This window comes from Patagioenas fasciata, chromosome 4 (genome assembly GCF_037038585.1).
Source record: "Patagioenas fasciata isolate bPatFas1 chromosome 4, bPatFas1.hap1, whole genome shotgun sequence".
In the NCBI taxonomy this organism is placed as follows: domain Eukaryota; kingdom Metazoa; phylum Chordata; class Aves; order Columbiformes; family Columbidae; genus Patagioenas; species Patagioenas fasciata.
The window spans coordinates 825,771-853,696 of record NC_092523.1 but is presented as its reverse complement, the minus strand read 5'-3'; the positions used below and the strand labels follow the sequence as shown (position 1 = coordinate 853,696).

Genomic DNA, 27,926 nt, shown 5'->3' with positions numbered 1-27,926 from the left:
AAGGGGATCCCTGGGTTTCCCCTCGGGGTCCCCAGGCGCCTCCCTAGGGGGTCTCAGGCAGCCAGGTGTTCCCTCCCGCCCGCCAGGGGGCGCCGCAGGGTTGGCCCCGCCCCTCCGCGCGTGCCCTGGCCGGTGAGCAGGCGCGGTGCACTGTGGGGCGGCAAAGATGGCGGCGCTGAGTGTGGGGCGGGCGGTGACGGGGGTGAGGAACGGGAGGAACGGGGGAGGAACGGGGTGAGGGCTGTGGGATGGTGTGTCCGTCCGGGGCGGCTGTCGGTCCGGAGGGCCAGGCTGGGGTGGTGGGTCAGACTGGATGGGGGAGAGGGGCCGGTCTGGATGGGGGTGTCGGGTGGGATCGGGGGTCAGTCCGGGACAGGGCCTGGGGAGCGGGGCCCGGGATGAGGGGCTGGGCTGGGGGGCGTGGGGTGAGCTCAGCCTTGGGGTTCAGCCTGGACGGGGGTGTCAGGGCTTGGGGCTCCCTGTGTCTCACCGTGGTGCTGCCCCCCAGGGTCTCCTGCGCGCCCGGAGCCTGGGGCCGTGGCGCGGCCTGTGCGCCTCCGCCGCCCTCCGGCAGCTCCCCCGGCCCAAGGTGAGAGCGGGACCGCGCTGGGGCAGCCCTCGCTGGTTTTGGGCTGGGGTGCGGGGGGGCTCCCAGGGCCTCTGTGCAGCCGGAGGTCACAGAAGCTGTCACAGGGCCCCGTCACCACCCAGGAGACGCAGGATGGTTCCTGCGGGGACGTTTGGCTGCTCGCGCTCAGGGGAGGGCGTCTGCTCCCTGCACAGCACCGTGTCCCCCCCGCTGGGGCTGCCGGTGTGTCAGGAGGGCGAGTGGTTTGTGTTAAAACCCACGGCCAGAGCGGGGTTAACCCAGTGGTGAAAGCCCTTTTGATCCAGTCCTTGCTGTTTAACCCTGACTTTACTGTACCCGCCTGTAGTAGGTATCCTAAAACACCACAGGGAATAACGTGATAGCGAGTAGAGCTCAGATAAGGTGTGAGAGAGCACCGCTCAGCGTTGCTGGGGCTCTGCAGGCAGATCAGAGCTGTGAGAGGGAGAGGAGCTGGTTTCTGTGGGACCGAGGGTGGCAGAAACAGCCCTGGTGGAGACTCGAGGTCGGTCCCACTGGGGCGGTGGGGGCGGGGCGTTCCTGCCCCGTTCCCGGCTGGGGGGGCACATTTCTGCCGTTGTTTGGGACGCTGCGGGAACGCTCGGCACCCAGCGCGTGTCCTTTCGACCTTGGGCCGGCCCGTGCCGCGGTTCCTCTGCAGATGCTCTGCCCCTGTTTGAAATGCGGTTGCTGAGTTGTGGGTGAGGTTCCCTGCCCCGGAGCTTGCGTCTGTGGTTGTGTTCTCTGGGATATTACAACCAAAGGCAAAGACAACCTCCTCCTTTCTTTTCACACCCTTTCACTTTGCCTTTCCACAGTCACCGTTTCCCTGTGCTTCATATTTTATGCCACTGACACGTTTGTTGCGTTGTGTCGCTGCTCGTTCCCTCGTTTTGTTGTCTGATTAAATTAAGTCAGATTCTGGTCCCTGCCCGTGACTGTTTAGTCCCTGAGGTGTTTCTGTGAGATCCTGTGTCGGGAGCTCAGCTCTGTAAGGGAATTACTGCCTGAAGAAGGTGGATTAGTAAAAGAGGTGTAAAAATAGGCAGCTGAGGTGGGGGCGCAGGCGGTGGGGGTTGGGAGCTGGGTCGTGTGCAGAACGTCTCAAGAATTATCCTTGAGACTGATTGTGTGCTCAGGACCGAAAGAAAAAGCAGCTTACCAAAACCAGTGAGACACTGTGGGTGCAAGAGGAGGTTAGACTGGCACAGGAACGCTGGGGAGATCCTGAGGGTGGAGTGGAAATGGGGGAGAACTTAGTAAAGAGGGAGAGGTACCACCTGGAAGCCCCGTGTGAGGAGAAGGCCTTTGGTTTGCTGGTGGATCGTGGGACATGGGGTGCCGGTGCTGCACGGGGTGCCGTAACAGCAGGAGCTCCCCGTGCTCCAGCTCCCTGCTGGCGCTGCGGTGAAGCTGGGTGTCTGACAGCCGTGCCCCGGGTGCGGGTGTCCCCGCGGTCTGGCTGTCCTCGCTGTCCCCCCAGTCCGGCTGTCCCCACTGTCCCCGCGGTCCGGCTGTCCCCGCTGTCCCCGCTGTCCCCACTGTCCCCGCGGTCCGGCTGTCCCCGCTGTCCCCGCAGTCCGGCTGTCCCCGCTGTCCCCGCGGTCCGGATGTCCCCGCTGTCCCCGCGGTCCGGGCCCGCCCGGCTCTGACTCTGAGCTCTGACTCTGCTCCTCTCCGGCAGGCGGAAGGCGCCAGGCCTGAGGGCGCGTTCCAGGTGACGATGCTGCCCGGGGATGGCGTGGGCCCCGAGCTCATGCACGCCGTCAAGGAGGTGTTCAAGGTAACGGCCCTGAGGATGGGGGGACGGGGACAGGGGTGGCGTCTGCAGAGCTACTGAGCCTGAGCCCCCCAGGCCGGGCTGTCCGGCTGCTCCGGTTGTGCAGACCCCGGGGTCTCCGTGCTGCCACACGCGGGTTCGGCTGGAGCAGCAGCCTTGGAAAACGTGTGAGAATGTCCCGGGCTGGGACGCTGTCCTGGGGCCATCGCCCCTGGGTCCCCCTCCCTCCGTGAGGCGGCAGCCGGTGCTGTGGGGCTGGTGACAGAGGACACAGCGCGGCCTCGCCGCTCCCGTCGGGAATGTGGCCACATGGCTGGCATCATCCAGCTGTCCAGAGCCCTTCGTGTCCTTCTGTCCCCTCCAAGCTGTGACAAGCCCTCGGGCAGCGATGTCAGAACATGAGGGTTGGCAGTTAATGGTTCTGTCGTCTGACACACGTGTTCTGTCACCTCAAGGCAGCAAAGGGGGGTGGCTGCTGTGGTATTGATTATGCAGCTGAATCGATACTTACAGTAAGGACGGGGCGTGCTGGAGGTGACACAAATGTCCTTGTCCAACCGGAACCAGGGTGACCCTGGCCCGGGCTTCTTTGGGGCGTCCCGTCCCGGTGCTCCCAGTCCTGCCGCAGCCCCTGCACCGCGTGGCCTGGTGGGGCTGTGCGGTGACGCGGCTGTGCGGTGACACTGCTCTGGCCGTGCCCGCCAGGCCGCCAGCGTGCCTGTGGTGTTCGACGAGCACCACCTGAGCGAGGTGCAGAACATGGCGTCCGAGGAGAAGCTGGACGAGGTGGTCGACTCCATGAAGGAGAGCAAAGTGGCGCTGATCGGTGAGGAGCCTGTGGGGCCGCGCTCCAGCTTGGGGGCCGCGCTCCAGCTCGGGGGCTGCTGGCAAAGGGCGGGAATTCCTGTGGTTGGAGGCGGGAGAAGGGAGCACAGAATCACTGAATTCTCTTGGTTGGAAAAGCCCCTCAAGATGACCAAGTTCAGCTGTTCCCCCAGCCCTGTCCCTGCCCCATGTCCTGAGAACCTCCTGTCCGCCTGTCCAGCCCTCCAGGGATGGTGACTCCAGCACTGCCCTGGGCAGCCTGTTCCAATGCCCCACAGCCCTTTGGGGAAGGAATTGTTCCCAGATCCAACCTCAACCTCCCCTGGCGCAACCTGAGGCCACTGACATTTTTTTTAAGCTAAGAAGCAAATTAGCAGCACTCGGTTTACTGAGCTTATCAAAGCGGAGGTTTTATTCAGCCTCTGCATTTGAAACGAGCTCTTGTACAGCCCCAGCAATAAAAGGACTCACAAGGGTCCCTCGTAGTGAGAACCACATCTCCTCTGGCTGAGGTTCTCCTGAAGCTGCCCCAATCCGCGCTGTCCCCGGGTCCGGGCAGTGTCCCCAGCAGCTGCTCCGTGCTCTGTGCTGTGCTCACTGCTCTGCCCTGTCCCGCAGGGAAGATCCACACGCCCATGGAGTTCAAGGGCGAGCTGGCGTCCTACGACATGCGGCTCAGGTGAGCCCCGTCCCGAGCCGTGCAGGGAACGGCCGCGGTTGGGGGTCTGCTGTGAGCAGAGGGGCGCACACGGGGAGATCAGCGCGTCACAGGGAGGCAGAGGGTCCTGAGGGACTGGCAGGGGCTGCCTCTGTCGAGGGTGACCGCGTGTCCCCAGGTCCCGCAGAGCAGGGCTGAGTGGCCGGATTAGACTGGGGATTGTTGGAAGTGTGTGACCAGGTGTGACTGGCTCGGGGTGCCTGAGGGGAACGGTGGGCGGGCGGGCGGGCGGACGGACGGACGGATGGATGGACAGGCAGACACAGCTATGGGGAGGTGTCAGGAGGTGGGAGCTGTTCAGTGTCCCCAGCGCTCCAGGGAGCAACCGCTGCCCCAGAAGCAGCTGTTGCTGAAGCGCTGCTGCCGTGTCTCTCGCAGGCGCAAGCTGGACTTGTTCGCCAACGTGGTGCACGTGAAGAGCCTGCCGGGCTACCAGACGCGCCACAACAACCTGGACCTCGTCATCATCCGCGAGCAGACGGAGGGGGAGTACAGCTCCCTGGAGCACGAGGTGCGGGCTCGGGGCCACTGCTGGGACAGGGGCTCTGCCCAGGACGCGCGGCTTCGCTCGCTGCCGGGACACATCCTGCTGGCTGTGCGCAGCCGCTCGGCACAGCAGGAGCGGCAGTGACTACCGGGTGACAGCGATGGGGCTGGGAGAGTGTCGGGGGTGTGAACACAGCCAGCGAGGGGGGTGGGCAGCAGGAGGGTCACACCAGAAAAAAGGGACGTGGAACCTCTTGATGGGGTGACCAGGGTTGGGCAAAGGCTCCTCGTGTCTGTGGGAGCACCGGGGCTGCCGGTGCCGTGTGGGATGGTGAGCTGGGCATGGGCTGTGGGGCGCACGGGCTGTGGGGTGCACAGGCTGTGGGGTGCATGGTGTGTGGGGTGCACAGGCTGTGGGGTGCACGGGCTGTGGGGTGCATGGTGTGTGGGCTGTGCAGGCTGTGGGGTGCGTGGGCTGTGCAGGCTGTGGGGTGGGTGGTGCGTGGCTGTGCAGGCTGTGCCGTGGCTGCTCACGCTCCCCGTTCTCTCCAGAGTGCCAAGGGCGTCATCGAGTGCCTGAAGATCATCACCCGCGCCAAGTCGCAGCGCATCGCCAAGTTCGCCTTCGACTTCGCCACCAAGAAGGGCCGCTCCAAGGTGACGGCCGTGCACAAAGCCAACATCATGTGAGTGCCGCGGAGCGCGCGTGGGCACTGCGTGCCCTGCTGCTGCTGTCCCCTCTTGTCACCTCGTTGCTCTCAACTTTGGTGCCGGGCTGGCTCCTGAGGGCTGGGCTGGCCCTGTGAGCCATGGGTTTTCCTCTAACGATCTTGTCTCCAGCACGAGGCCCCAGCGCTGCGTCCCGGCGCCGTCAGCTGGGATGGGACCGGCGCTGGCTCTGGGTGCTGCTCCCCTGGCGCTCCCCGGGCCCTGGTTCCAGCACCCGTGGGTGTGTGGTGGTTGGGCTGCACTGGGGTCACCCGCCTTCCCCACCCCGCTGCGGGACGCCGTGCTGCGGGGTTCCGCTGCCATGCCGGTGTCACCGCTGTCCTGGCGTCACTGCTGAACCGGTGTCACTGCTGTGCCGGTGTCACTGCTGTGCCGGTGTCACTGCTGTCCCGTGCAGCCTTCACCGTGCTGCTCCTCTCGCAGGAAGCTGGGCGACGGGCTGTTCCTGCAGTGCTGCGAGGAAGTGGCAGAGTTGTACCCCAAGATCAAATTCGAGACCATGATCATCGACAACTGCTGCATGCAGGTGAGGAGCCCGTTCCCCTGCCCGGGGCCGCGCTGCCGCTCCTGCTGCTGAGCCGAACCCTCGGGTGTGAAACCCGAACGGCTGCTGCGGGCCCGGCAGGTCCGCCCTGTTTGCTCCTTGCACAGGAGAGCAGCTGCCGCCCTGCCCTGTGGGACGGGGGTGACGGGGCGGTTCGATCCACAGAACCACAGAATTACTGAAGTTGGAAAAGCCCCTCAAGCTCATGGAGTCCACCCATAACCCACCCTGGCCCTGCCCCATGTCCTGAGAACCTCCTGTCCGTCTGTCCAGCCCTCCAGGGATGGTGACTCCAGCACTGCCCTGGGCAGCCTGTTCAACGCCCCACAGCCCTTTGGGGAATTGTTCCCAGATCCAAGCTCAGCCTCCCGGGCACACCTGTGGCTCATCTGCCGGTGTCGCTCTGTGGTTCCTGGGTGTTGCAGCCGGGCTCCCTGTCCCGCTGTCCCGGTTTTGGGCTGTTCCCAGGTTCATGTCCCCTCACGTCCCCGTTTCCCCCGCAGCTGGTGCAGAACCCCTACCAGTTCGACGTCCTGGTCATGCCGAACCTCTATGGCAACATCATCGACAACCTGGCGGCCGGTTTGGTGGGCGGCGCCGGCGTGGTGCCCGGGGAGAGCTACAGCGCCGAGTACGCCGTCTTCGAGATGGTGAGGGCCTGGGGTCTCCGGGGCTGCCGTCCCCGGGCGGGGGCTGCTGGGGCCAGGGCAGCGCCCGTCACCGTCCATTCCCTCCGCAGGGCGCCCGGCACCCCTTCGCGCAGGCCGTGGGCAGGAACATCGCCAACCCCACCGCCATGCTGCTCTCGGCCTCCAACATGCTGCGGCACCTCAAGTAGGTCCCTTTGCTGGGGGGGCACCGCGGGGGCCGGCGCGGGGACTGACCGCACTGCTTTCCTCCCACCAGCCTGGAGTTTCACTCCAACCTGATCGCGGACGCGGTGAAGAAGGTGATCAAAGTCGGAAAAGTGAGTGTTGGGCGGGTGTGCCGTGCGTCAGCCGCCGCGTGTGCCGGGGGCAGCGAGTGGCTCTGCGCTCCCGAGGGACACGCGTGTCCCACCTCACCCGCTCCCAGCTCCGGGCCCTTTGCGCGTGTGGGGACGGCTCCTGCGCTCCTGCTGCCCCGGCAGGTTAGGGACGGTCTGGCAGGGCTGGGGACATGCGGCAGCTGTGTCCCCGCTGGGGCTGTGTCAGGGTTAGGGTGCCTAGAGGGAAGCTCCTGTCCTCTCCTGTCCTGTCCTGTCCTGTCCTCTCCCTTCTCACGATCATTTCACTTGGTTCACAATCACGTTTCTCCCGTTTCTCCCCTTCCCTGTGTTGGCTTTTTAGGTGCGGACGCGGGACTTGGGCGGTTACTCCACCACCTCTGACTTCGTGAAGTCTGTGATTGACAACCTGCACCCCCACTATGGGGCCTAGGACCAAACCCCCCCCCCCCCCCGCCAATTAAAGGGTCCAGCACTTCCCTCCACCCCGTGTCCACCCACGTGCTGTCCCCAAACCCCCAGGGAGGGGACAAAGGCAGCTTGTGGAGTGGCTGCTGAGGCAGCTGGTGCCAGGAGCCCGTCCCAGTCCCTGCCCGCAGCACCGCAGCCCCTTCCCCGTCCCCTCCAGCCCTGGGGGTGAGCCCGGAGCCCAGGGAGGGCAGAGGCTGCCAGGAAACCCTCTGCAGCTCTAACCTGAGCCTGAGCCTTGGGGAACTCAGCTGGAGAAAAGCTCCAGGGAGACCCTACTGCACCTTTCAGTGCTTAAAAGGGGCCCATAGGAAAGATGGGGACAGACTTTAGAGCAGGGCCTGCTGTGATAGGACAAGGGGTGATGGTTTTAGACTGAAGGAGGGAGATTCAGGCTGGATGTAGGAAGTTTTTACCCTGAGGGTGGTGAGAGCCTGGCCCAGGTTGGGCAGAGAGGTGGTGGCTGAACCATCCCTGGAGACATCCCAGGCCAGGCTGGACGGGGCTCTGAGCAACCTGAGCTGGTGAAGATGTCCCTGTCATGGCAGGGGGGCTGGGAGGTCCCTTCAATACAAACCACCTGTGATCCTACCGTTCCCTTCCCTGCGGGCAGCAGACGCAGTGCTGGGGGTGCGAACACCCCTGTTACTGTTAGGAGTGTCGAGACAGTTCTCCAGCTGCTTGCTCAACAATTAACTGCTTGAGGTATTGTTCGTTTAACTCTCACTAACAGCAACATTTTAAGACCAAAGTTGAGGCTGCACCAACCAGTGCTGCCTGTTGCAGTTCATCCTGTGGTGTTGCTTTCCTGAGCTTGTACATCAACTTTGGCCCAACGTATCTTAAGCTTCACCTGCAGAATCCCCTGCAGTTTGAATCCTTTGGTGCCCTGAAGCCATTGTTAGCTGTATTAATTACAGCATTGTTAGCTGTATTAATTACAGCTTTGTGATGCATTTTTTACTGCACAATGGTAGATGTGACCAGTGAAGTATTTGTATCTGTGATTTGCCAGAAGGCAGTTTGGGCACAGACTCCAAGAGCCATTTTTAGTCTCAAAGAAAATGATCAATGCAATGGACAGTACATTAAAGCAGATAAATCAGGAACAGGGGCGAGGACGGGACCCCCGCCCTGAGCCCAGACGGGGTGCAGCAGCTCAGGGTGTCCCCCCGTCCCTGCCGTGGGGCAGACCCACTGCAGCATCCCCCGCTCCTGGGGCACAGGGACACGGGGGACCCTCCCGGAGCTCACGAGCCCACAGAGCAACAGCCCGAGTGCTGCAGGGCCCCCCCTCACCTCCCGTCTCCTTGCAGGTGCGCACGGCCGACATGGGGGGCTACGCCACATCCCAGGACTTCACCCAAGCCGTGATCGCTGCCCTGGACGCCTGAGCCCCCTGCCCTGCACCCATAACTTATTGCTTCCTGCTAATAAAGTGGTCTCTGCAGCACGGGGGCTGCCGGGCACCCCCACTCGCAGCCCCGTCTCTGCCCTCGGAGCCGGGGAAGGACAGTGGTGACTGGGGTGCAGCGCCTGTGCTGGGGACAGCATTGTCACCTCTCGCTGAGTGAGGGGAGGCAAAGCCACACAGCCCCCTGGGCTCCTGCCCTTTTGGCAAAACACGACACGAGGGTCAGCAACCGCCTCAGCCCTTTACTGAGGCCGTTCACACCGAGCGGCTCCCCCCGCAAACGCCGCACGCTGGGATGGGGACATGGTACGGTGCCGCGGGACAGCGCCGCAAAAGGCACAGCTGCCGGGGCCCGGCCAAAGGGACCCGCGCGGGCCCCAAAATGCGCTGATGTCACCTCAGCGTGGTGCACTGGGACACGCGGCTGCCACCAACACCGGTGGGCAGGGGAGGCCACAGCACTGACCTCCTGCCCGTCTGTCAGTCCATCAGTCTGTCCAGCTGGAGCACAGCCCAGCTCAGCCCTGTGCCCCTAATCCTCCTCCTCTGAGTCCTGCACCTTCACCTTTTTCTTCTTCTTCTTCTTCTTCTCCTTGTCCTCCTCCTCCCCGTCAGCCTCCAGCGCCACTTTCCTTTTCTTCTTGGGCAGAGGCTCCTCCAGCCCGTTCTCCTCCGGCTCCTCCTCCTCCTCCTGCTGCTTCTTTTTCTTCTTCTTCTTCTTGGGCTCGATGTCGTTCTCCTGAGGGGACCCAGGGTCAGCAGGAGCCGCAGAGCTGCCCCACACCTGCCTCCCTGACCCCCAGACCCCGCTCAGCTGCCCCATGGCTCCCCCTGCCCCACACGCCGCAGCTCAGCCCCCGGCAGCCCCGGTCTCACCTCCACCTCCAGCACCGAGTTCTCCACCTCCTCAGCCGCCGCAGCCAGCGCCTCCAGCCGCCGCTTCTCCCTCTTCTTCCTCTTCTTCTCCTTCTTCTCCTGCTTCCGCTTCACCTCGGCCACCACCTCGCTGGCCTGGGGGACAGAGGGGGCTCGTCCGCGGTTCCCAGCCCAGGACCCCCCAGCACCACAGGTCGGATCAGCCTCATTAAATCAGTCTTTGGCCTCCACAGCGGGTCAGGACAACACAGTGACATCACCTCCGACCAGGGGACACGGCCACCGTCCCGCAGCCTCACCTCCACCACCGCCTCCTTCATCACCTCCAGGTTCTTGCGGGGCGGCTGCCCCGTCTCATAGAAGGCCAAGCGCTCCTCCACCTGCTCCCGCAGCTTGTCCCCAAACACACTGGTGGGGACCTCTGTGGGGACAGAAAAGGGGCTCAGCACCCCCCGCCCCGCTCAGCACCCCGCGGCTGCCCCCCCGCCCTGCTCAGCCCAGAGTCGTCACCATTCACACTGTGAGATGCTGTTGACGAAAAATATTCCCATCATGGCAGGGGCCGCCGGTGCCCGTCGCCCCCGCCCCGTCCCGCACGCACCTGAGAAGCAGTCGATGCGCGAGGCGATGGTGCACTTGTTGGCCAGGTACCGCGAGATGCGGCCCTTGTTCTTGGCGGCCGCGCGCCCGATGAAGGTGGAGTGGAAGATGAGCCCGTACTTGGGGGTGTTCCCACGCGTCTTCAGAGCCCTGGAACCGGCCACGGGGGTCAGGGGGGATGTGGGAGCGCCTGGGGCCATGGGCACCCCTGACCAGAGCTGCCCCCCGCCGCCCCTGCTCGCCCACAGCAAACAGCCCGGCCGCCTCCCCCCCCGCGGACGGGGCGCACACAGCCACGGTGGTCGCTCAGCGGCTGGGGCGGCTGATCACGCGCAGCCGAGGCCGCGGGGACCCGGCGCGTCACAGCCGGCGGCCCAGGGACCTGCCATCACCGCAACCACCCCGCAGCGGTACCTGAAAAGGGCCTTCTCGGCCCCCAGGATCTGCACGGTGGAGGCCGGGTACTTGGCCAGGTTGGTCAGGCTGCCGGCGTGGGAGATGAGGCGAGCGCCCACCTGGGAAGACAAGGACGGGGTTACAGCTGCCCCGGCCGGTTCCAGAGCCCGCGCAGCCCCCCGGGCACGGATCAGCAGTGAGGGTGTCAGCAGGAGCCTCAGGGGATTGACAGATTCACTCGGTCATCATCTCCGCAGCCCGGGGCAGGCAGACACGGCCACGCTCGCACTCACCACCTCCCCGATGAGGGCCGAGAGGCTGGGGGCCACCTGGCTCATTTTGGAGCGCAGGTACTCCTGCAGGCCCTTGCGGTACTCGGACAGCGAGATGACGCGGCTGGAGAAGCTCTCGATGTTGATGAGGTCGAGGGGGGAGATGTCCATGCCTGGGGAGACGGCAGCGGGGGCTGAGCGGCACCTCCCGGGGCACACGGGACCCCCCGGAGCTGCCACCGCCTGGCCCCACTCACCCATGGAGGAGCGCGAGGCCTCCAGGATGGCCTGCGCCTTGGCACCGTCCATGACAATCTCCTCCAGCCCCTCCAGGCTCTCCTCGCTCAGCTCCCGCCGGTTCCCGATGAACTTGGCCAGCCGGCAGTACGTGTAGTTCTCGGACACGATCTTGATCAGCTCGGGGAAGTGGTACCCGTACCACTCCCTGGGGGACAGCGTCAGCGCCACAGCCCGGCCACCACCCCATGCGTCCCCCACGATGTGCTGCTGACAGGCACTGTGGCCCTCACCCCACGTGTCCCCCCAGACACGCTCCCACTCTGTCCCCTTGCCCCATGTGTCTGACCCCCCCATCACACTCCTACCATAGCCCCTCACCCTGCATGTCCCAAACACATAGCACAGTGTCCCCTTGCCCCGTGTGTCCCGTCAGCCACACTCCCGTCACAGCACTGTGTCCCATTTCCCCGTGTGTCACCCCAGCCACACTCCCATCACAGCACTGTGTCCCATTTCCCCGCGTGTCCCCCCAGCCACACTCCCATCACAGCACTGTGTCCCCTTGCCCCGTGTGTCCCCCCAGCCACACTCCCATCACACCACTGTGTCCCCTTGCCCCGTGTGTCCCCCAGCCACACTCCTGTCACAGCACTGTGTCCCCTTGCCCCGTGTGTCCCCCCAGCCACACTCCTGCCGCGGCACCGCAGCCCCGGCCGGGCCGTGCCCGAGGCACTGCTGTTGCTCCCCGTCCTGTGCAGGCAGCCGGAGCGGCAGCTACCTGCGGTAAGCGTGGGGAGCCAGCCCCGTGCCCCCCGCTGGGACCCCACTCACCGCACGCGCATGGAGAAGGTGTTGATGTCCTTGTCCAGCTGGTCCAGCAGGCTGATGGACTGGATGATCATGTTATCCACACGGTTGACGTTGAACTTGACCTTGGCGCGGGAGTAGCTGTGGCCCAGGCCCAGCTGTGCCTTGGACGCCGACTGGGCCGTCAGGCCCTTCACCAGCGCGTGGAAGTGCAGCCGGATCCCTGCACCGGGACTGGGCGTCACCTTCGTGGCTCTGGCAGCGCCGTCCCCACTGCAGGAACCCCCAGTGTCCCCCCCAGGACTCACCGCGCAGGATCTCGGCCACCACCCCCCCGGTCTGGCACTGGTAGCCCAGCTCCTCCAGGATGGCCGCCCCCAGCTTGGCGTCCGCCACCCCCAGCAGCGCCTTCTTCTTCTTGGCCGGCATGGACGTCTCCAGCAGCAGCCGCAGGTCCTCGTGCAGGATCCCTGCGGGGAGGGGGGGTCAGCGGCTGCTGGTTCCCCAGGGTCCCGCGGCCCCTGCGCCCGCTCACCCTCCGAGATGGCGTTGATGTTCTCCAGGGCGCTCTGCGCCGACTTGAACGGGCTGAAGGCCACGAGCTTCACCACATTGTGGAACTTGCCCACGGTCAGGATGCTCTCCTCCACCTGGGGGAGGGGACACGGGAGCACCGGGCCCGCGGGGCTGCCCCGGGAACGGGCCCCGGACACGGGGAGGCGGCAGCACCAAGGAACGGGCCCCCGACCCCAGACCGGCCAGACCCTCCCCACGGGACTGGATCGCACACCCCGGCTGCCCCCACAGCCCGGACCTGCGGCAGCAGCACTGAACCAGCCCCCGGTACCGGATGGGCCCCAGTGCCCGTACCTGCGGCAGCAGCACTGAACCGCCCCCGGTGCCCATTACCTGCGGCAGCAGCACTGAACCGCCCCCGGTGCCCGTACCTGCGGCAGCAGTAGGCTGATCTCCTCCACCTCCCGCACGGCGAACAGCGCGTATCCGGCCGCGTGCTCGAACAGCACGTGCAGCAGCACCTGCACCGGCACCGGTCACCGCGGGCCTGGGGCGGCCGCGGGCCCCGCTCCCGCCCCCCATCCCGCCCCATCGCGGGACAGGAGGCCCCGTCCCGGGCCCCGCGGCACCCCGAGCCCGCGCACGCCCATCCCCGCCCCGCGCGGGCCCCGTCCCGGCCCGATGCGGGCAGATGCAGCCAGCCCGGCCCGGCCCGACACTCACCATCCTGCCGCCGCCACCGCCGCCCGCCGGAACTGGCAGAGCCGCGCCGGAAGCCCGCCCACTCTGCCCGCGGCCACTCAGCGGCCCCGTCCGCGCGCTCTCCACCAATCAGCGCAGGCTATCGTCGACGGAGCGGTCCGCCGCCAATCAGGTAGAGGACGGGACGATCCCTCCTCTCTTTGCCCCTTCTGCCAATCACGCTCAGGAAGCGCCGCGGCCTCCCGCCCCTTCCAGCTCTCGGCCAATGGGAACCGCCCGCGCGCCTCCCACCCCTTCCCGCGCTCCGCTCCGCGCGCCCCGATCCGCGTTTCGCGCCGCCGCGGCCGCACGTGCCCGGGCCCGGAACCCCCCCGGTCACCCCGATCCCCGTGTCCCGCCGTGTTCCCCCCGGTCACCTCGTGTCCCCCGATCCCCGTGCCCCCCACGGCCTCCCCGGTCACCTCTGGGCCCCCCACGGTTCCCCCCCCGCCCCCTTCCCGTGACCTCCCCGCTCACCCCCGGTTCCCTCCCGTGTTCCCCCGGTCCTGGCGCAGGGATGCGGGGCCGCGGGCAGGGTCAGAGCAGCTTTATTGGGGAGTGCGAGTGCCGAGGCCGGGGGGGCCGCAGCCCCGGGCCCGGCCCCCGGCTCGAGTGAAGGCTCCGGCCCCCCGGTGCAGCCCGGGCAGGGGGGGGGGCCCGGGGGCCCGTAGTGTCTGAGAGCGCTGGCGGCAGCGGGGGAGCCCCGCGGGGCCCGGCTGCCCCGGGGGAGGCTGGGGAGGGGCGGCGGGGGCTGCTCTGGGGTCGATCAGCGGGGGTCGGTGCGGGGGTCCCGCTCAGGAGCCGAAGTGGCTGCGCAGCCGCTGGAGCAGCTCGGGGGTGAGGAGCAGCCGGTGCTCCCGGCCCTGCCCCGGCGCGCAGGGGAAGCTCACCCGGCCGTAGTGCGCCATGCCCGCCTCCTGCTCCTGCTTGGCCTGCGGACACAGAGGCGGCCCCTGGATGTCCCCTGCCCCCCCAGCTGGTCCCTGAATGTCCCTTCTCCCTCCAGCTGGCCCCTCCCGCAGCCAGGGACACCCCCACAGGGACCCCATGGGACAAGACAGGACAGGATGGCTGCCATGTGGTCACAAGCATCATGCGGGTCCAAATGGGACAGGGCATGGAGGCTCCTGCCCCCCTGGCCTTTGGCCACCCCCCAGGGCCCCGCACCCCCCATGGCCCCGCACCCCCCAGGGCCCTGCGCCCCCAGCTGAGGGTCTCACCTTCAGGAAGGAGGAGGAGGGGAAGGTGCCAAAGTTGGTGGGGACGCTGGCACCCAGCTGCTGCTGAACCATCTCCCTCATGGTGTCATCCTGGGGGGACAAGCAGCGCGGGGTCACCTCTGGGCCCGCACAGCCCCTCGCCCGCTGCCCATGTCCCCAGGGACAAGGCAGAGGGGTCAAACCCGTCCTTGTTTTGGAAGGGGAGGGGGCAGCGCCCCAAGGGCTGGCACCAAGGTGCCAGCAGCACTGCTACGGTGCTCACGGTGAGATGTGCCCACCAAACGCCCCTCGAGGGCCTGGGGGACAGGGGCCGTGCCCAGGGTGCCACGGGACCCCCACCCAGCCCCCAGTGCAGCCCCCGGGCAGAGCTGCCCTTACCCGCAGCGCATCGATGGTGGTTTTGAGAGACCAGAGCCGCGCCGTCTGCTCCAGCAGCCGCGCCGACGAGCTCCGAGCTGCGCGACACGAGAGGGGAGAGGCTCAGCACCACGGGGCTGTGACACGGACGAGCTGCCCTCTGCCACGAACCGCGGCACCGCAGACACCGGGGCCGATGGACGGCGAGCCCCACGCTGCGCACAGAGCGGCACCGCTGTGCCGGCTCGTGGCGGGGAGCAGGGGTTGGCAGCGGGCAGGAGGAGGAAGGTGTCGCTCGGGACTCGGTGTGTGCAGAGCACAGCTCAGGTCGTCATCAGGGGGGGTTCTGGGGGGTGAGAGGCCCCCTGCCCAGCCAGAGCACCGTGGGAGAGAGGCTGAGCCGCTGCCACGCTGTCCCCAGGCAGAGCGCCACGGTGGGGACGGGGACAGCCACCTCGCGGGGACACGAGCCTGGTCCCTGCCGCACAGAATCATCGAATCACAGAATCATTGTGGTTGGAAGAGACCCCTAAGATCACCGAGTCCAACCATAACCCAGCTCTGGCACTAACCTGTGCCACCAAGATCCTCATCCCGCCCAGCCTGAGCCGCCCGGCATCACCGGTGCCAGCGCGGACCCCGTGCGGGCAGCTCTGAGCGGGGCCGGAGCTCTGCCCGGCTCAAACCCCGCTCTGGACAGCGGCTGCATGGGAAGGGGGTGCCGGTCCCGCCCCGGGCGGTCTGTGTGTCTGTGTAGGACCTACCCGACTTGTTCTGCTTCATGTTAACGACCTTGGCGTTGGCGCTCATCTGGTAGAGGGTCTCGAGGAGCTGGCTGCTCCGGCGGTACAGCGCGTGCGTGGCCAGCGCCTCGGCCTGCCGGGCCTTGGGCAGCGCGACCCGCGGCACCTGCAGCGGCGCCAGGCTGGCCAGCGCCAGCTTCATCTGCGCGCCCTGCGGGGACGGACAGCGTGAGCCGCGGGGAAGCGCCGTGCGGCGGCAGCAGAAACGGCTCCAACGAGAAAACAGCGCCTACAACCCCAGCCCAAAGCCCCGCAGGGCGCGCGTTCCACGGGCGGGATGGCGGGTGCCCAGTGATGTCCCCGGGCAGCAGGACATGGGGACACCCCTGGAGAACCAGCTGAGCCAGGGACAGAATTGGGGACGGGGAAACGGGCCGGCAGGTCCGTATTGCAGAACCGTAACCCAACGGTGGCCGCGCACGTGACTCGTTAGATTTAAGAGCTGTCATTAGCAGCTTCACAGCTGTGCATAATGATACGCATAATTATATATCTGAAAATTACGATTAGCGGGGTGTTACTCAGTTAATGACACCATTTGCTGCTCTGCCCATTTCCCCAGGTGTTCATCAATGAACACCTTGACCAGGCTGCACTGGTGTGTCTGGGGTCCCCGGTCTGACAGAGGGACCGAGGCTGGGCAGTGACACCGCGGCTCTGCTGCCGCTGCCCCTGCGCCGGGGCCCAGGGCTGGCCCTGCCCTGGAGCCCGAGCCCCTTCCCATGGAGCCCAAGCCCCTGCTCTGGAGCCCAAGCCCCTTCCCATGGAGCCCGAGCCCCTGCCCTAGAGCCTGAGCCCCTGCCCTAGAGCCCCAGCCCTTGCTCTGGAGCCCGAGCCCCATTCCCGAGCAGCCGGTGCCGTGGCAGCACCGCGCTCACCGTGGCCCCGCAGCAGAGCCGGGCTCCGGCCAGCATGGACCTGCTGGGCTGAACACCCCCGGCTCAGCCACGCAGAGCACGTCCGCCTGAGCCCGGCCCTGGGCATCTCCCGCCGCTCTCTACATCCCTGTGTCTCCAGATCTCCGTATCTAGCAGCGCACCTTTGTATCTGCAGATCTCTAGATGTCTGTATAGCTCTGTATCTGTGTCTTGTTATATCTCCATAGCTCTCACAGCTCTCTGTATCTTTATATCTGTGTATCTATTTGTATATCTCTGTATCTCTGTATCTGTGTCTTGTTATATCTCTACAGCTCTCGCAGCTCTCTGTATCTTTATATCTGTGTATCTATCTCTATTATCTGTATATCTCTATATCTGTATATTGTTATATCTCTATATCTCTTGCATCTCTCTGTATCTCTATATCTGTATATTCCTATATATGCATCTCTCTATATGTGTATATCTGTGTATCTCTGTATCTGTATATCCCTGTATCTCCCTGTATCTCTGTATATCTCTGTGTATCTCTACATCTGTACATGTCTGTCTCTCTGTCTCTCTATATCAGTATCTGTGTGTCTGTCTCCACCCCGTCCGTGAGGCAGAGCCCAGCTGTCCTGTCCCAGCCCCCTCACCTTGAGCCGGTTGTTCTCGCTCTGCAGGTGCTTGATGGAGAGCTGCAGGGCGTCGATCTGCTGCAGGAGCAGGGGCGAGTCCTTCACCTGCACGGGTCCTGAGCCCCCTCCTGCCCCCGGGCCAGCGCTGACACCTGCGCACAGACCAAGAGCCGCAGCGTGAGCGACCGCCACGGCAGGACGGCTCAGCCAAGGGGCCCGAGCTGCGGCGTGGGGACTGTCTGCGTGTGCCCAGCACCCACGGAGCCGCCCCCGCACCGGGCACCGCTGCTGCCCGAGGACACGGCCGCGCAGGGCCCTGGGCACCTGTGGGCACGGCCCCGCTCTGCACCGCAGCCGCGTCACACCTGCCACCCCATCCCCAGTCCCGGCGCTGCCATCGGCTGCCCCAGGCAGGACCCGCTCCCCCCGGACCGAGCGGCTGGGACACCCAAGCCCCACACACAGCTGCGGTGGCGGCCGCGCGGCTCCTACCTCTCTGCTGGTCCTCTGCAGCGCGGGGGGGCCGGAGAGACAAGAAGAAGCAGAATTAAAGCCGAGGACGGAGCGTGGGGGAAGCCGTGGCCACAGGAGCCCTGGTCACCACGGCTGGGTCCTGTGCCACCCCTGTCCCCTGGCGCCAGAGCAGTGACGGCCACCCCACGGGGGTCGCGGGACCCCTGTGCTGCTGCTGCAGGATCTGGGGGCATCTGGGGGGCCCGGGGAGCCCTGGTGGCAGCAGCCGCCTCTCCCCGCGGGTCTGGGGACACCCCCGCAGCCCCCAGCCTGTCCCCTGCTCGGCACCCCGAGAGCTGGGGTCCCCCCGCCCGCACCCGTGTCCCCCGCTCTGGGGCAGGGGAGCTGGTGCTGGCGCGGTGCTCACCGGCTGCACACGCTGTTGGGGACCGACACCGCGCTGCCAGCGTCCCCAGGAGCCAGCGCTGGTGGCCGCAGTGACATGGGGACAGGCTGCAGCTCTGCAAGGGCCGGGAGCTGCTGTGTGCAGGTGTCACCAAACCAGACTGGGGACCTGGACCCCTCGGGTCACGGCCACGCCGGGGCCAGGCTGCCCCACCGCCCTAGGGACAGTCCCAAGGGACACCCGCACTCCTGCTGTCCCACGGCCAGCGCGGTGACAAAGCTGCCAGCGCATTCCCACTGCCCCATGCTCTGCTCTGCCACCAAACTTGCCCCGGACATTTCTTGTGGGACGTGTCCCCCAAAGCGAGCGACGAGGAGGGCGCGAACACCCTGCCACACAGCACCCGCCACCAGCACCACCTGCGGCTGCGGGACAGCCCGGGGGACACCACAACTGGCGTTTCTTGGAGCAGCTCGCACAGGGAGCCTGGGGAGCTCCCCAGTCACCGTTACAGCCCAAACGCCACCCGTCCTGTCCCCTGTCACCGCTGTGGGGGCTCTGCTGGCTGCGGGGAGGGCAGTGGGACGGGGACATGTTTGCTGCTGCCGTGGCCCCCGGGCAGTGTCACCGGACACACAGGGCAGCCCCTGCGCAGCCCGGGGCTCCATGTTCCCACCATGTCCCCGTGTCCCTCCCAGCTGCAAAGCCCCCGTCCCAGTCGGTGCCGCACCTCCGGCGATGCCGGACACGATGGAGGCCACCCCCGAGGCGGGGGCTCCGCGCAGGCCCTCGATGGTCCGCTTGGACTGGTTGTTCAGGCGCTGCTTCAGCTCCACCTTCTCGGACTCCAGCTGGTCGATGTCGGCCTGCAGCGCGTCCATGGTCTCCTCGAACTCCCTGCGAGGGCACACGAGTCACGGGGCAGCAGGGACGCGGCCCCACGGCACCCCCAGCGCTGCCCGGCCCCTCGGAGCCCCCGCTGCCAGCCCCGCAAAGAACGAGTCCTGTCTGCAACTGCTGACCTGCAGACTCGTCAGACCTTCCGGGCTCAGGTCTGTCTGCTCATGTAACAAAGAGCGACTTGCAAATCGCCTCATCATGAACTACAGACACTCCTGCCCTTCACCTTCACACCTTTTGAACCCGCACAATTAGTCGAGTCGCTTTAACACCCATCTCGAGACCACTGGATGAAGCGTCCTTTAGCTGAACGTTGTTCATTACACACTACAATGAATACGTAACCCATGTGCAAATGTGTGGCCAGCTGGCTCTTCAGGTGTGACCGTAATAAGGTTTGGTATACAACGGCTGTTCCCTTTCTCGCTGGCTTTGTTCAGCACCCAGACTTGTGCGACTCTGTAACAAACAACACCTCCCCTCTGTGCTGAACGTGGCCCATCTGTACGCACAGGGGGTACGGAACCCTGGTTTTGGGACAACACTGACGCCCCCCCACCTTGCACGTACTTCTCCTTCTTTTTGAGCAGCGTCTGGGTCTCGTCCAGCTTCGTCTGTATCTTCTCCACGCGGTCGTCAGCGTCCTTGGACGCGCTGTCCAGCTTCTTCTCCAGGAGGCTGAGCCGCACGTTGGCCTCGCTGAGCTCCTCGCCCTGCGACACGGAGGAAATCAGAGCTCGGGGGGCACCCAGGAACGCTCCCACCCCAAACCCCAGCTCCCCCGCGCTGCTGGGACCACCAGTGCGCCCTGGACCAGAAGATGGTGGGGACAGGCTGGGACAGCGGGGACAGGGAGGTGCCAGGCGGACGGCACCTCCCTGACAACAGGAAGAACATGTCTATTATATGGCCGGGACTCGTCAGCCCCACAGGCGGCAAATGTGTCACCCAGAGCATGGTGTCACCCGGAGCACGGTGTCACCCAGAGCATGGTGTCACCCAGAGCATGGTGTCAGCCAGAGCATGATGTGACCCAGAGTATGGTGTCACCCAGAGCATGGTGTGACCCAGAGCACGGTGTGACCCGGAGCACGGTGTCACCCGGAGCATGGTGTCGCCTGGAGCATGGTGTCACCCGGAGCACGGTGTCACCACGGTGTCACCATGGTGGCTGTGCTGGCCCGGCAGGACGGCAGAGAGCGGCCGTGGAGCTGCTCACCTTGATCTTGAGGGACTTCTTCAGCTCCTTGATGACCGTCTCCCTGTCCTCCAGCTTCAGCCCCAGCCCCTCGGCGTCCGTGATCTCCGCCCGAAGAGCCGCGGCGCGCAGCTCGGCCGGGGGCGTGGGCTGCAACGGAACCAGGGGGCGCCGGCAAAATTAGTGTTGGATGGACAATCCGCGTCACTGCAGACGGGAGCGTGGCGAGAGGGGAACCGTTCTCGGTCCCCGAGTGCCCAGCTCTCTGTCCCCGTCACACCCCAAGGGCAGTCCCCAAGTCCCCAGCTCTCTGTCCCCATCATGCCCCAAGGACAGTCCCCAAGTCCCCAGTTCTCTGTCCCCGTCACATCCCAAGGGCAGTCCCCAAGTCCCCAGCTCTCTGTCCCCAGCACACCCCAAGGACAGTCCCCAAGTCCCCAGCTCTCTGTCCCCAGCACACCCCAAGGACAGTCCCCAAGTCCCTAGCTCTCTGTCCCTGTCACACCCCAAGGGCAATCCCCAAGTCCCCAGCTCTCTGTCCCCACCATGCCCCAAGGACAGTCCCCAAGACCCAGCTCTCTGTCCCCGTCACACCCCAAGGACAGTCCCCAAGTCCCCAGTTCTCTGTCCCCGTCACACCCCAAGGGCAGTCCCCAAGTCCCCAGCTCTCTGTCCCCAGCACACCCCAAGGACAGTCCCCAAGACCCAGCTCTCTGTCCCCGTCACACCCCAAGGACAGTCCCCAAGTCCCCGGCTCTCTGCCCCCGTCACACCCCAAGGACAGTCCCCTCCCGGGGGTGGCAGTGGGACCGCAGGGGGCCATGGGGGGACCAGGATGCTCCGGCTCTGCCCCACCTTGCTCTGCGGCCTGTCCGCGTCGTACTCGCCCTCCTGCATGGCCGTGGCCATCTTGTTCATGGTGGCGATGAGGATGCTGCAGGACTGGCGCAGGCACTCGTAGGGGTTGATGCCTGCGGTGCCGTAGATCTGCAAAGGACACGGGGAGGGTGGCAGGTGGCCCTGGGCTGGGCTCAGCCAGCGTCACAGCCCCCTCCACGCCCCCCACAACGGGGCCACAGACCCTCTGGGGGCTGCAGCGCCAGGGCAGCTGCGGGAGCACAGCGCAGAGCAGGGGAGCACGAAGCCCCCGCGTTCTGTGTCCCCTGCCTGTTCCCAGCTCCACACGGCTCTGCCACCGCAGCCGCCCACGACGGTCCCAGGTCACCCCGCAGTGCGGGAGTCGGGGTGTCCCACCTGCTCGCTGGCTTTGAACGCCAGGTCCTCCAGCTTCACCGCCTGCAGCCCCTCGTTCTCGGCCAGCGGAGCGATCAGCTGCGCCCCGGCGGCCGCCACCTCCTGCAGCACGGCCACCACCCACGTCAGGTGCTTGCGGCACTCCAGCAGCGTCTCCGACACCTGCACAGCAGGAAAGGCCCCTCAGGATCATGGAGTCCAACCATAACCCACCCTGGCCCTGCCCCATGTCCTGAGAACCTCCTGTCCGTCTGTCCAGCCCTCCAGGGATGGTGACTCCAGCACTGCCCTGGGCAGCCTGTTCCAATGCCCCACAGCCCTTTGGGGAAGAAATTGTTCCCACATCCAACCTCAGCCTCCCCTGGGCAACTTGAGGCCGTTTCCTCTGCTCCTGGCACTTGTTCCTGGGGAGCAGAGCCCGACCCCCCTGGCTCCAAGCTCCTTTCAGGCAGTTCAGAGATCAGAAGGTCTCCCCTCAGCTCCTGTTCTCCAGCTGAACCCCCAGCTCCCTCAGCCGCTCCCATCACACTTGTGCTCCAGCCCCTCACCAGCTCCGTTCCCTTCTCTCCACTCACTCCAGCACCTCAAGAGTTTCTTGGAGTGAGGGGCCCAGAGCTGCCCCAGGATTCATGGTTTGTCCTCCCCAGGTCCCAGCACAGGTTCGGTCACTGCCCTGGTCCTGCTGGCCACCCCAGTGCTGGTCCCAGCCAGGATGCTGTGGCCTCTTGGCCACCTGGGCACACGCCGGCTCGTGTTCAGCCGCTGGCACCAACACCCCCAGGTCCAGCAGAAACAGGGTGGTTGGGACAGGCAGAGACACACATGCAGCCTCCCAGCTGCACCACTCGCCTCCCCTGCTCTGACTTTAACTGGTCCTGTGGCAGCACCAGAAGCAGCAGAAAGAAAGAAACTGAGGGCTGGAGGAAAGCAGGTTACAGGTCCCTGTCTCCATCCCACCCGGAGACACAACACCCCGTTCACCTGCTGCCCGAAGCCCAGCGCCGCGGGGATCCCCGGCGCGTCCGTCCCGGGCATGCGGCGCCGGATCTTCTTGCAGAACTGGCGGATGTCGCTGCAGGACGTGTCCAGGTCCTTCAGCAGCAGCGGCAGGTCGGACGCCTCCTGCCCGGCCTGGGCGCAGACAGCGGAGCTCAGAACGGCTGCCAGGGTCACAGGGAGCCCCACGGAGCCCCACGGAGCCCTGCCCAGCCCCACGGAGCCCCACGGAGCCCTGCCCAGCCCCACGGAGCCCCACGGAGCCCTGCCCAGCCCCACGGAGCCCCACGGAGCCCTGCCCAGCCCCACGGAGCCCCACGTACCTGCAGGAAGGCGCGCAGGCGGCTCACCTCCACCCCCATGCAGTCCAGGGCGCTCTGGGTGAACTGCGGAGCAAACACAGGCACAGTCAGACCAGCGCGACAGCGGCTCTGGGAAACAGGGGTTCGGTCTGGCCGTTCTGGGACAGCCCCTCCACGCACGGCCCACGGCTCCAGGGATTCTGGAGCAGGAAAACGCGCGTTCAGCCCCTTTTCGGTTTACTCTGTGGGGCACAGGACGCTGGTGCCTCCCTGGCAAAGCGATCTCGGGGTGGGGGGCAGGAAGGGCAAAGGCAGACAACAGGCAGCAAGGGAAGAGCGGGGTTATTTCCCCCCTCACCTTGATGTGGTCGGCCAGCTGCATGGTGCAGTCCTCAGCCTGGTCAGCCAGGTGGATGCTGTACAGGTGCTGTGGAGAGCGCAGAGATCAGCACCCTCAAACCCAAGGAGCAAATGCACAACGAAAACCCCAAACACCAAGGGCTCGGCCTCATTTTTAACTGGAAGTGACCCCGCCTGAGCCCCTCTGAACGTTCAGCCCTGCAAAGGAGCTGCTGGTCCTGAATCCAGCGGGTTCTGCAGCCCCAGCCGCAGCACAGAGCTGCAGAGACATGGAGGGGGAACGGGGCGCTGCATCCCCCCAGGGGCAGACACAGCCATGGGGGACACGGGCACAGAGCCGCGGGGGACATGGGCACAGAGCCACAGGGGACACGGGCACAGAGCCACGGGGGACACGGACACAGAGCCACGGGGGACACGGACACAGAGCCGCGGGGGACACGGGCACAGAGCCGCGGGGGACACGGGCACAGAGCCGCGGGGGACACGGGGGACATGGGCACAGCGAGTCCTGTGGGTTCCAGAGGTGAAAACATCCAGGGTCCTGTGCTGCCAACGAGCTGCGAATGCTGTGTCCCAGGGCAGGATTTCCAGCCGTGGCCCTGCCACCGAGGCTGTCCCCGTCCCCACCCCGGTCACACAGACACTGTCCCCCGGGCCCCAATAGAATATTATAGAATCACAGAATGTTTGGGTTGCAGGGACCTTCCCAGCCCCCCAGTGCCACCCCTGCCATGACAGGGACATCTTCACCAGCTCAGGTTGCTCAGAGTCCCGTCCAGCCTGGCCTGGGATGTCTCAGGGATGGTTCAGCCACCACCTCTCTGGGTGCCTGCCCAGGCTCTCACCACTCTCAGGGGCAGCAATTCCTTCCTCGTGTCCCCCGGACCCACCTGGTAGTACTTGATGGCTTTGGTCAGCGGCTCCACGTTGACCGTCTCGTCCAGCTGGTCCTTGTGCAGCAGCTCGATCAGGAAGTCCAGCGAGCGCTCATGGACGCTCATCTCGGGGTACAGCATCCCCACCTTCTTGTAAACCTCCACGCTGCACTTGTTCAGGGCCCTGGGGAGGGAACACGGTTAGCGGGGCTGGAACAGACCCCTGCTCCAGGGAGCATCGAGCAACGGCCCCAGGGGCAAAGGGATCTCCGAGCTCTGGTCACACCGAGCCACGTCCCCAGGGGCAAAGGGATCCCTGAGCTCTGGTCACACCGAGCCACGTCCCCAGGGGCAAAGGGATCTCCGAGCTCTGGTCACACCGAGCCACGTCCCCAGGGGCAAAGGGATCCCTGAGCTCTGGTCACACTGAGCCATGTCCCCAGGGGCAAAGGATCCCTGAGCTCTGGTCACACTGAGCCACGTCCCCAGGGGCAAAGGGATCTCTGAGCTCTGGTCACACTGAGCCACGTCCCCAGGAGCAAAGGGATCTCTGAGCTCTGGTCACACCGAGCCACGTCCCCAGGGGCAAAGGATCCCTGAGCTCTGGTCACACTGAGCCGTGTCCCCAGGAGCAAAGGGATCCCTGAGCTCTGGTCACACTGAGCCACGTCCCCAGGGGCAAAGGGATCCCTGAGCTCTGGTCACACCGAGCCACGTCCCCAGGGGCAAAGGGATCTCTGAGCTCTGGTCACACCGAGCCACGTCCCCAGGGGCAAAGGGATCCCTGAGCTCTGGTCACACCGAGCCACGTCCCCAGGGGCAAAGGGATCTCTGAGCTCTGGTCACACCGAGCCACGTCCCCAGGGGCAAAGGGATCTCTGAGCTCTGGTCACACCGAGCCACGTCCCCAGGGGCAAAGTGATCTCTGAGCGCTGGTCACACTGAGCCACGTCCCCAGGAGCAAAGGGATCCCTGAGCTCTGGTCACACTGAGCCACGTCCCCAGGAGCAAAGGGATCTCTGAGCTCTGGTCACACCGAGCCACGTCCCCAGGGGCAAAGGATCCCTGAGCTCTGGTCACACTGAGCCACGTCCCCAGGAGCAAAGGGATCTCTGAGCTCTGGTCACACCGAGCCACGTCCCCAGGGGCAAAGGGATCTCTGAGCTCTGGTCACACCGAGCCACGTCCCCAGGGGCAAAGGATCCCTGAGCTCTGGTCACACTGAGCCACGTCCCCAGGGGCAAAGGGATCCCTGAGCTCTGGTCACACTGAGCCACGTCCCCAGGAGCAAAGGGATCCCTGAGCTCTGGTCACACCGAGCCACGTCCCCAGGGGCAAAGGGATCTCTGAGCTCTGGTCACACTGAGCCACGTCCCCAGGAGCAAAGGGATCCCTGAGCTCTGGTCACACCGAGCCACGTCCCCAGGGGCAAAGGATCCCTGAGCTCTGGTCACACTGAGCCACGTCCCCAGGAGCAAAGGATCCCTGAGCTCTGGTCACACTGAGCCACGTCCCCAGGAGCAAAGGGATCTCTGAGCTCTGGTCACACCGAGCCACGTCCCCAGGGGCAAAGGGATCCCTGAGCTCTGGTCACACCGAGCCACGTCCCCAGGGGCAAAGGATCCCTGAGCTCTGGTCACACTGAGCCACGTCCCCAGGAGCAAAGGATCCCTGAGCTCTGGTCACACTGAGCCACGTCCCCAGGAGCAAAGGGATCTCTGAGCTCTGGTCACACCGAGCCACGTCCCCAGGGGCAAAGGGATCTCTGAGCTCTGGTCACACTGAGCCACGTCCCCAGGGGCAAAGGATCCCTGAGCTCTGGTCACACTGAGCCACGTCCCCAGGGGCAAAGGATCCCTGAGCTCTGGTCACACTGAGCCACGTCCCCAGGGGCAAAGGATCCCTGAGCTCTGGTCACACTGAGCCGTGTCCCCAGGGGCAAAGGGATCCCTGAGCTCTGGTCACACCGAGCCACGTCCCCAGGGGCAAAGGGATCCCTGAGCTCTGGTCACACTGAGCCACATCCCCAGGGGCAAAGGGATCCCTGAGCTCTGGTCACACCGAGCCACGTCCCCAGGGGCAAAGGGATCCCTGAGCTCTGGTCACACTGAGCCACGTCCCCAGGAGCAAAGGGATCCCTGAGCTCTGGTCACACTGAGCCACGTCCCCAAGGGCAAAGGGATCTCTGAGCTCTGGTCACACTGAGCCACGTCCCCAGGGGCAAAGGGATCTCTGAGCTCTGGTCACACTGAGCCACATCCCCAAGAGCAAAGGGATCCCTGAGCTCTGGTCACACCGAGCCACGTCCCCAGGGGCAAAGGGATCTCTGAGCTCTGGTCACACTGAGCCACGTCCCCAGGGGCAAAGGGATCCCTGAGCTCTGGTCACACTGAGCCACGTCCCCAGGGGCAAAGGGATCCCTGAGCTCTGGTCACACTGAGCCACGTCCCCGGGAACAAAGCCGAGCAAGTCTCAGGGTGAGAAGCCCCCAGCCGCGAGCATTTGGTGCCTGCTGGCACTTGCAGGGACAACGTGGCTCCGCCGTGCTGCCGTGCGCTGCCAGCGATGGGCTCACACAAACCACGGTGGGGCTGACACGGGGACACCCGCACGGGTACCCGGGAAGGAGCCTGGGGTGCAGGGAGAGCTGGTTCGTGGGAACTGGAGCCTGAGCCAGCTCAAGGCAATGTGTGAAGCATCTCCTGGCAGCAGAGATGGAAAAGGAACATCCCGAGGCCGCTGTGGCCTGGGGACACGGTCACAACTGGAGAAGGAGCAGCACGTGCGGGAGGATGGGATCTCCCCACGTGTCAGCTCTTGGGAGGAACGGAGGGAAGGACTGAAATGGAAGCAAACACCCCCTCACGCGGCAACAACTGGGATCCCTCGCTTTCCTCCAGCCCAGCTGCCGAAATCTGGAACTCCAGTGGGACCAGGCGGCAGAGCTGCCCCGGCTCCCGGAGCTGCAGCACGGGATGAGGATGAGGAGGAGGAGGAGGAGGAGGGCGAGGGGAAGGTCGGTACTCACTGCTCGTATTTGTGCAGGGTGGCCTGCAGGAGGCTCAGTGAATACACCAGCCCCGCGGCGAAGCTGAGCTGCTCCCCGGCAGCGCCGCGCAGCCCACTGCGCCCCGCACAGCTCTCGCTCACATCGAACCTCTCCTGGGCCTGCTTGCTGATCAGCTCGGCCTGTGGGGAACAGGGAAGGCTCAGAGTCTGCCCGCGCGAGCTCCGATCGGCCCCACGGAGCATGGGCCGGCCCCACGGAGCATGGACCGGCCCCACAGAGCATGGACTGGCCCCACAGAGCACGGACCGGCCCCACGGAGCATGGACCGGCCTCATGGAGCATGGACAGGCCCCATGGAGCATGGACTGGCGACACAGAGCACAGACCAGCCCCACGGAGCATGGACCAGCCCCACAGAGCACAGGCCGGCCCCACAGAACACGGACCGGCCCCACAGAGCAACGACCACCCCCTCAGAGCACGGACCGGCCCCACGGAGCACGGACCGGCCCCACGGAGCACGGACCGGCCCCATGGATCATGGACCAGCCCCACGGAGCATGGACCAGCCAAACGCCCCTGGAAAGCAAGAGAAGATTTTCGTGGTGCAGAAGGGAACAAGTGGGACAGCAGAGCACGAAGCCCCCTTGGTGCCGAGGACACCGCGGTCACCCTGCCCTGACCAAACTGGTGAGCTCGACCCAGCGGGAGCACAGCTGGGAGCCCCCCACGCTGCACCCCAACCCTGCGGGCCGGGTTCAGCACCAGACAATCCCGAAAGGGCTCAAACGAGTAAACACTGCAAATCCCGGATCCAGCCGGGACAGGACGAAAAGCGACATTTCCCACAGAGCCGTGTGGCACGGCCACCAAGCCCTGGCCAGCCCAACCAGCACCGCGGTAATGGACAACACTCCTGGTCCCAACAGCCCCGCTCAGGGGATGGTCCCAGCTCAGATGGTCCCAGCTCAGATGGTCCCAGCTCAAAGCTTTGGGGCAGAGCCACCACAAGGTGGTGACAAGGCCCAGCTCCCCGGCGCCCGTCCCACCTTGCAGATGAGGCGCGGGATGAGCAGCAGCACCAGCACGCAGTCGTGGTCCCCGCCGTGGCGCAGGAAGCTGTCGGGCATGAAGGAGGTGAGGAGCGAGACGTGGCGGTTGGCCTGCTGCACCTCCATCTGCCGCAGCTCCATCTCGATGGCCTGCGGGGACACGCGGTCAGGGCAGCCCCTGCTCCCCTCCCCAGCCCCTGTGTGCCGGCCCCTCCAGTGCTTTAAGAAGACA

The 27,926-nt window shown here is 65.6% G+C and overlaps 3 protein-coding genes and 2 non-coding genes across 19 annotated transcripts in view; 1 reads left to right on the top strand and 4 right to left on the bottom strand.

The window, feature by feature from the left end:
* The first annotated feature begins 136 nt into the window (after positions 1-136).
* IDH3B (isocitrate dehydrogenase (NAD(+)) 3 non-catalytic subunit beta) lies at positions 137-8,623 on the top strand. 2 transcript variants are annotated; one of them, XR_011739103.1, is made up of 13 exons: positions 137-202; positions 509-589; positions 2,292-2,390; positions 3,093-3,213; positions 3,831-3,891; positions 4,309-4,441; positions 4,969-5,102; positions 5,569-5,671; positions 6,193-6,339; positions 6,429-6,523; positions 6,596-6,656; positions 7,018-7,847; positions 8,459-8,623. XR_011739103.1 is itself a non-coding variant. In XM_065836540.2 (12 exons), exons 1-12 carry the CDS (start codon positions 167-169, stop codon positions 8,534-8,536), a joined length of 1,149 nt encoding a protein of 382 aa, XP_065692612.2. In that variant the 5' UTR covers positions 137-166; the 3' UTR covers positions 8,537-8,623. The 2 variants fall into 2 exon arrangements, 1 of the variants encoding a protein (XP_065692612.2); XM_065836540.2 differs by lacking the exon at positions 7,018-7,847.
* Positions 8,189-13,107, bottom strand: NOP56 (NOP56 ribonucleoprotein). The gene is made up of 12 exons (XM_065836539.2): positions 12,987-13,107; positions 12,695-12,784; positions 12,283-12,397; positions 12,056-12,217; positions 11,772-11,970; positions 10,958-11,145; positions 10,722-10,873; positions 10,447-10,547; positions 10,034-10,182; positions 9,732-9,853; positions 9,433-9,567; positions 8,189-9,295 (listed from the first exon to the last, which is right to left on the bottom strand). Exons 1-12 carry the CDS (start codon positions 12,987-12,989, stop codon positions 9,089-9,091), a joined length of 1,623 nt encoding a protein of 540 aa, XP_065692611.2. The 5' UTR covers positions 12,990-13,107; the 3' UTR covers positions 8,189-9,088.
* LOC136101670 (small nucleolar RNA SNORD57) lies at positions 9,629-9,697 on the bottom strand. The gene has a single exon (XR_010651363.1). It is a non-coding gene; the product is annotated as a small nucleolar RNA SNORD57 (small nucleolar RNA).
* LOC136101671 (small nucleolar RNA SNORD56) lies at positions 9,921-9,991 on the bottom strand. Its single transcript, XR_010651364.1, has one exon. It is a non-coding gene; the product is annotated as a small nucleolar RNA SNORD56 (small nucleolar RNA).
* Positions 13,108-13,536: 429 nt separating the features above from the next.
* DCTN1 (dynactin subunit 1) overlaps positions 13,537-27,926 on the bottom strand; it is a 66,541-nt gene continuing 52,151 nt past the window's right edge. For 11 of the 14 annotated variants that reach the window (XM_071808387.1, XM_071808390.1, XM_071808392.1 and 8 more), the window contains 17 exons: positions 27,692-27,844; positions 26,661-26,821; positions 23,648-23,816; positions 22,753-22,821; positions 22,416-22,478; positions 22,078-22,227; positions 21,097-21,258; positions 20,698-20,829; positions 19,864-19,992; positions 19,215-19,357; positions 18,475-18,641; positions 17,378-17,392; positions 16,904-17,037; positions 15,346-15,535; positions 14,603-14,679; positions 14,225-14,314; positions 13,537-13,936 (listed from right to left, as the gene is read on the bottom strand). In XM_071808387.1, coding sequence (XP_071664488.1) covers positions 13,799-13,936; positions 14,225-14,314; positions 14,603-14,679; positions 15,346-15,535; positions 16,904-17,037; positions 17,378-17,392; positions 18,475-18,641; positions 19,215-19,357; positions 19,864-19,992; positions 20,698-20,829; positions 21,097-21,258; positions 22,078-22,227; positions 22,416-22,478; positions 22,753-22,821; positions 23,648-23,816; positions 26,661-26,821; positions 27,692-27,844 — 2,142 coding nt within the window. In that variant the 3' untranslated portion in view covers positions 13,537-13,798. The remainder of the gene's footprint in view (positions 13,937-14,224; positions 14,315-14,602; positions 14,680-15,345; positions 15,536-16,903; positions 17,038-17,377; positions 17,393-18,474; positions 18,642-19,214; positions 19,358-19,863; positions 19,993-20,697; positions 20,830-21,096; positions 21,259-22,077; positions 22,228-22,415; positions 22,479-22,752; positions 22,822-23,647; positions 23,817-26,660; positions 26,822-27,691; positions 27,845-27,926) is intronic. The other 3 variants (XM_071808389.1, XM_071808396.1, XM_065836337.2) reach the window with 1 other exon arrangement.